We start from the raw sequence: 2500 nt of genomic DNA on the forward strand, positions 1-2500 counted from the left end.
GAGTCTGTGTGTGAGTGTGTGTGTGTGAGTGTGAGTCTGTGTGTGAGTGTGAGTCTGTGTGTGAGTGTGAGTCTGTGTGTGAGTGTGTGTGTGTGTGAGTGTGTCTTTGTGTGAGTGTGAGTCTGTGTGCGTACGTATGCACGTGTGAATGCATGTGTGTCCGTGTGCACGGTCAAATCTTTATTTTAAGAAAGTCTCAAGCCGGGACGAGGAACGGTATCCTCGGACAAAGGTCAGCGACGCAGGAACGGCCTGTACCCCGGGACAAAGGGAGTGTGTGGGGGGGGGGGGGGGGGGGGGGGTGACAACGACAGCCAGGGATAGTGTTGCACAATGCCATTGTTGTTCGTCACGATGACACACGGCGAGCGCGGTGGAGGCGGAGCCGGCGTCTGAAGCGTGGACTCAGCGACGTGTCGGAGGAATGACCTCCTCCTATGACAGACGGACGGGGCCTCTGAACAGAAGGCAGGGGAGCGATGCTATTGGAGGAGGGGGTGGTGGGAGGAGGGGGAGCGATGCTATTGGAGGAGGGGTGGTGGGGAGGAGGGGAGCGATGCTATTGGAGGAGGGGTGGTGGGGAGGAGGGGAGCGATGCTATTGGAGGAGGGGTGATGGGGAGGAGGGGAGCGATGCTATTGGAGGAGGGGTGGGGGGGAGAGACAGACAGACAGACAGACAGACAGACAGACAGACAGACAGACAGACAGACAGACAGACAGACAGACAGACAGACAGACAGACAGACAGACAGACAGACAGACAGACAGATTAAAAAACAGATAGATATATAGATGGTAGACCGACAGACAGATTGATAATACATCTATCATTTTAAATTAAATAAAAAGTTTGTTTTGGATAGAACAATACATACTTTTTTTGATAAATAAACAACTAAACATAATGTAAACATGTGTATTTGTGTGTACCAGTATGTAAACATGTGTACTTGTGTGTATCAGGTGCTCGCTCTGTTCGAGGAAGGCGAGGAGACGGTGACGGCCTTCGTCGAGCCCCTGGTCATCCTCCTCATCCTCATCGCCAACGCTGTGGTCGGAGTCTGGCAGGTACACACACACACACACACACACACACACACACACACACACACACACACACACACACACACACACATTCACACACAGATACACACGCACAGACACACACACATTCACACACAGATACACACACGTGCACACACACACATGCACACACACATACACACAGGCACACACATATGCACACACGCACATGGCAACAACAATCTCATACACTAGCAGGCACACACGCACAAATACTCCATCACACTTGGTGATAGACAACAATGCACAGACACAGACACAACGACACACACACACACACACACACACACATACTCAGACACCATCACAAGGACATGCCCTCAGGCCCGCCCATAAATGCAGACTTCAATGCACCCCTAAATAGAGCCCCCTTCTCAGTAAACGTCACACACGCGCAAACACACACGCACCATAAATCAAAGAAAATGTTGTGCGCTCATTGTCATTGTCCACATCCTGCATAGTGTAAGTTAGTTAGGTTACACACACACAGACAGACACACACACACACACACACACACACACACACACACACACACACACACACACACACACACACACACACACACACACACACACACACACACACACACACAGGGCAGCAACATCCACTGTGGCTTAAAGTTCAAGGAAAGACGGAATGGGGCATGACGCAGATCATTGTGGGAGAGGTCAAAGGGTAAGCCCAGGGTAGATGCAACCTGCATGTATTTGTGTATGTGAATGTGTGTGCGCATGTGAACGTGTGTGTGTGCGTCTGGGTGTGGGGGGGAGGTCAATCCACGGTAAAATACAGATGGATAATCAGGTTACTGTTGGCCTCATCTGTGTGAGTGCATGTGTGTGTGTTGGTGTGTGCATGTGGGTGTGTGTTGGTGTGAGAGTGTATGAGGGTGTGTGTGAGTGTGTGTGTGTGAGTGTGTGTGTGTGTGTGTGTGTGTGTGTGTGTGTGTGTGTGTGTGTTATATCAGCCCAGCAGCGGTCATTTGGAAACTATGCACAAGGATTCACACATGGAGAGGCATGGGTGAGAGAGAGAGGGAGAGGGAGAGAGAGAGAGAGAGAGAGAGAGAGAGAGAGAGAGAATGAGAGAGAGAGAGAGAGAGAGAGAGAGAGAGAGAGAGAGAGAGAGAGAGAGAGAGAGAGAGAGAGAGAGAGAGAGAGAGAGAGAGAGAGGGGAGAGAGAGAGAGAGAGAGAGAGAGAGAGAGAGAGAGAGAGAGAGAGAGAGAGAGAGAGAGAGAGAGAGAGAGACGACATAGGTTGTGCTCTACACTTGAATGTCGTCGTGGTTAGCCTTGAAGAAGTCCATCAGCTGAAGACAGTGAAGGTGCTGCTGGTCTCCTGTTGACCAGCGGTCGCTCCACCACCCAGCAGCTCTACGTCCACGCCGTTATTGTAAACAAAATGCTGCTTT

General features: G+C 50.9%; 1 protein-coding gene across 3 annotated transcripts in view; it reads left to right on the forward strand.

Moving 5' to 3' along the window:
• The window catches only part of atp2a1 (ATPase sarcoplasmic/endoplasmic reticulum Ca2+ transporting 1), a 22091-nt gene that overhangs the window by 4176 nt on the left and 15415 nt on the right, over nucleotides 1-2500 (forward strand). For all 3 annotated transcript variants that reach the window (XM_060068373.1, XM_060068384.1, XM_060068396.1), the window contains exon 5: nucleotides 966-1070. In XM_060068373.1, coding sequence (XP_059924356.1) covers nucleotides 966-1070 — 105 coding nt within the window. The remainder of the gene's footprint in view (nucleotides 1-965; nucleotides 1071-2500) is intronic.

The sequence above is a fragment of the Gadus macrocephalus genome, chromosome 2 (assembly GCF_031168955.1).
Source record: "Gadus macrocephalus chromosome 2, ASM3116895v1".
NCBI classification, from domain to species: Eukaryota; Metazoa; Chordata; class Actinopteri; order Gadiformes; family Gadidae; genus Gadus; species Gadus macrocephalus.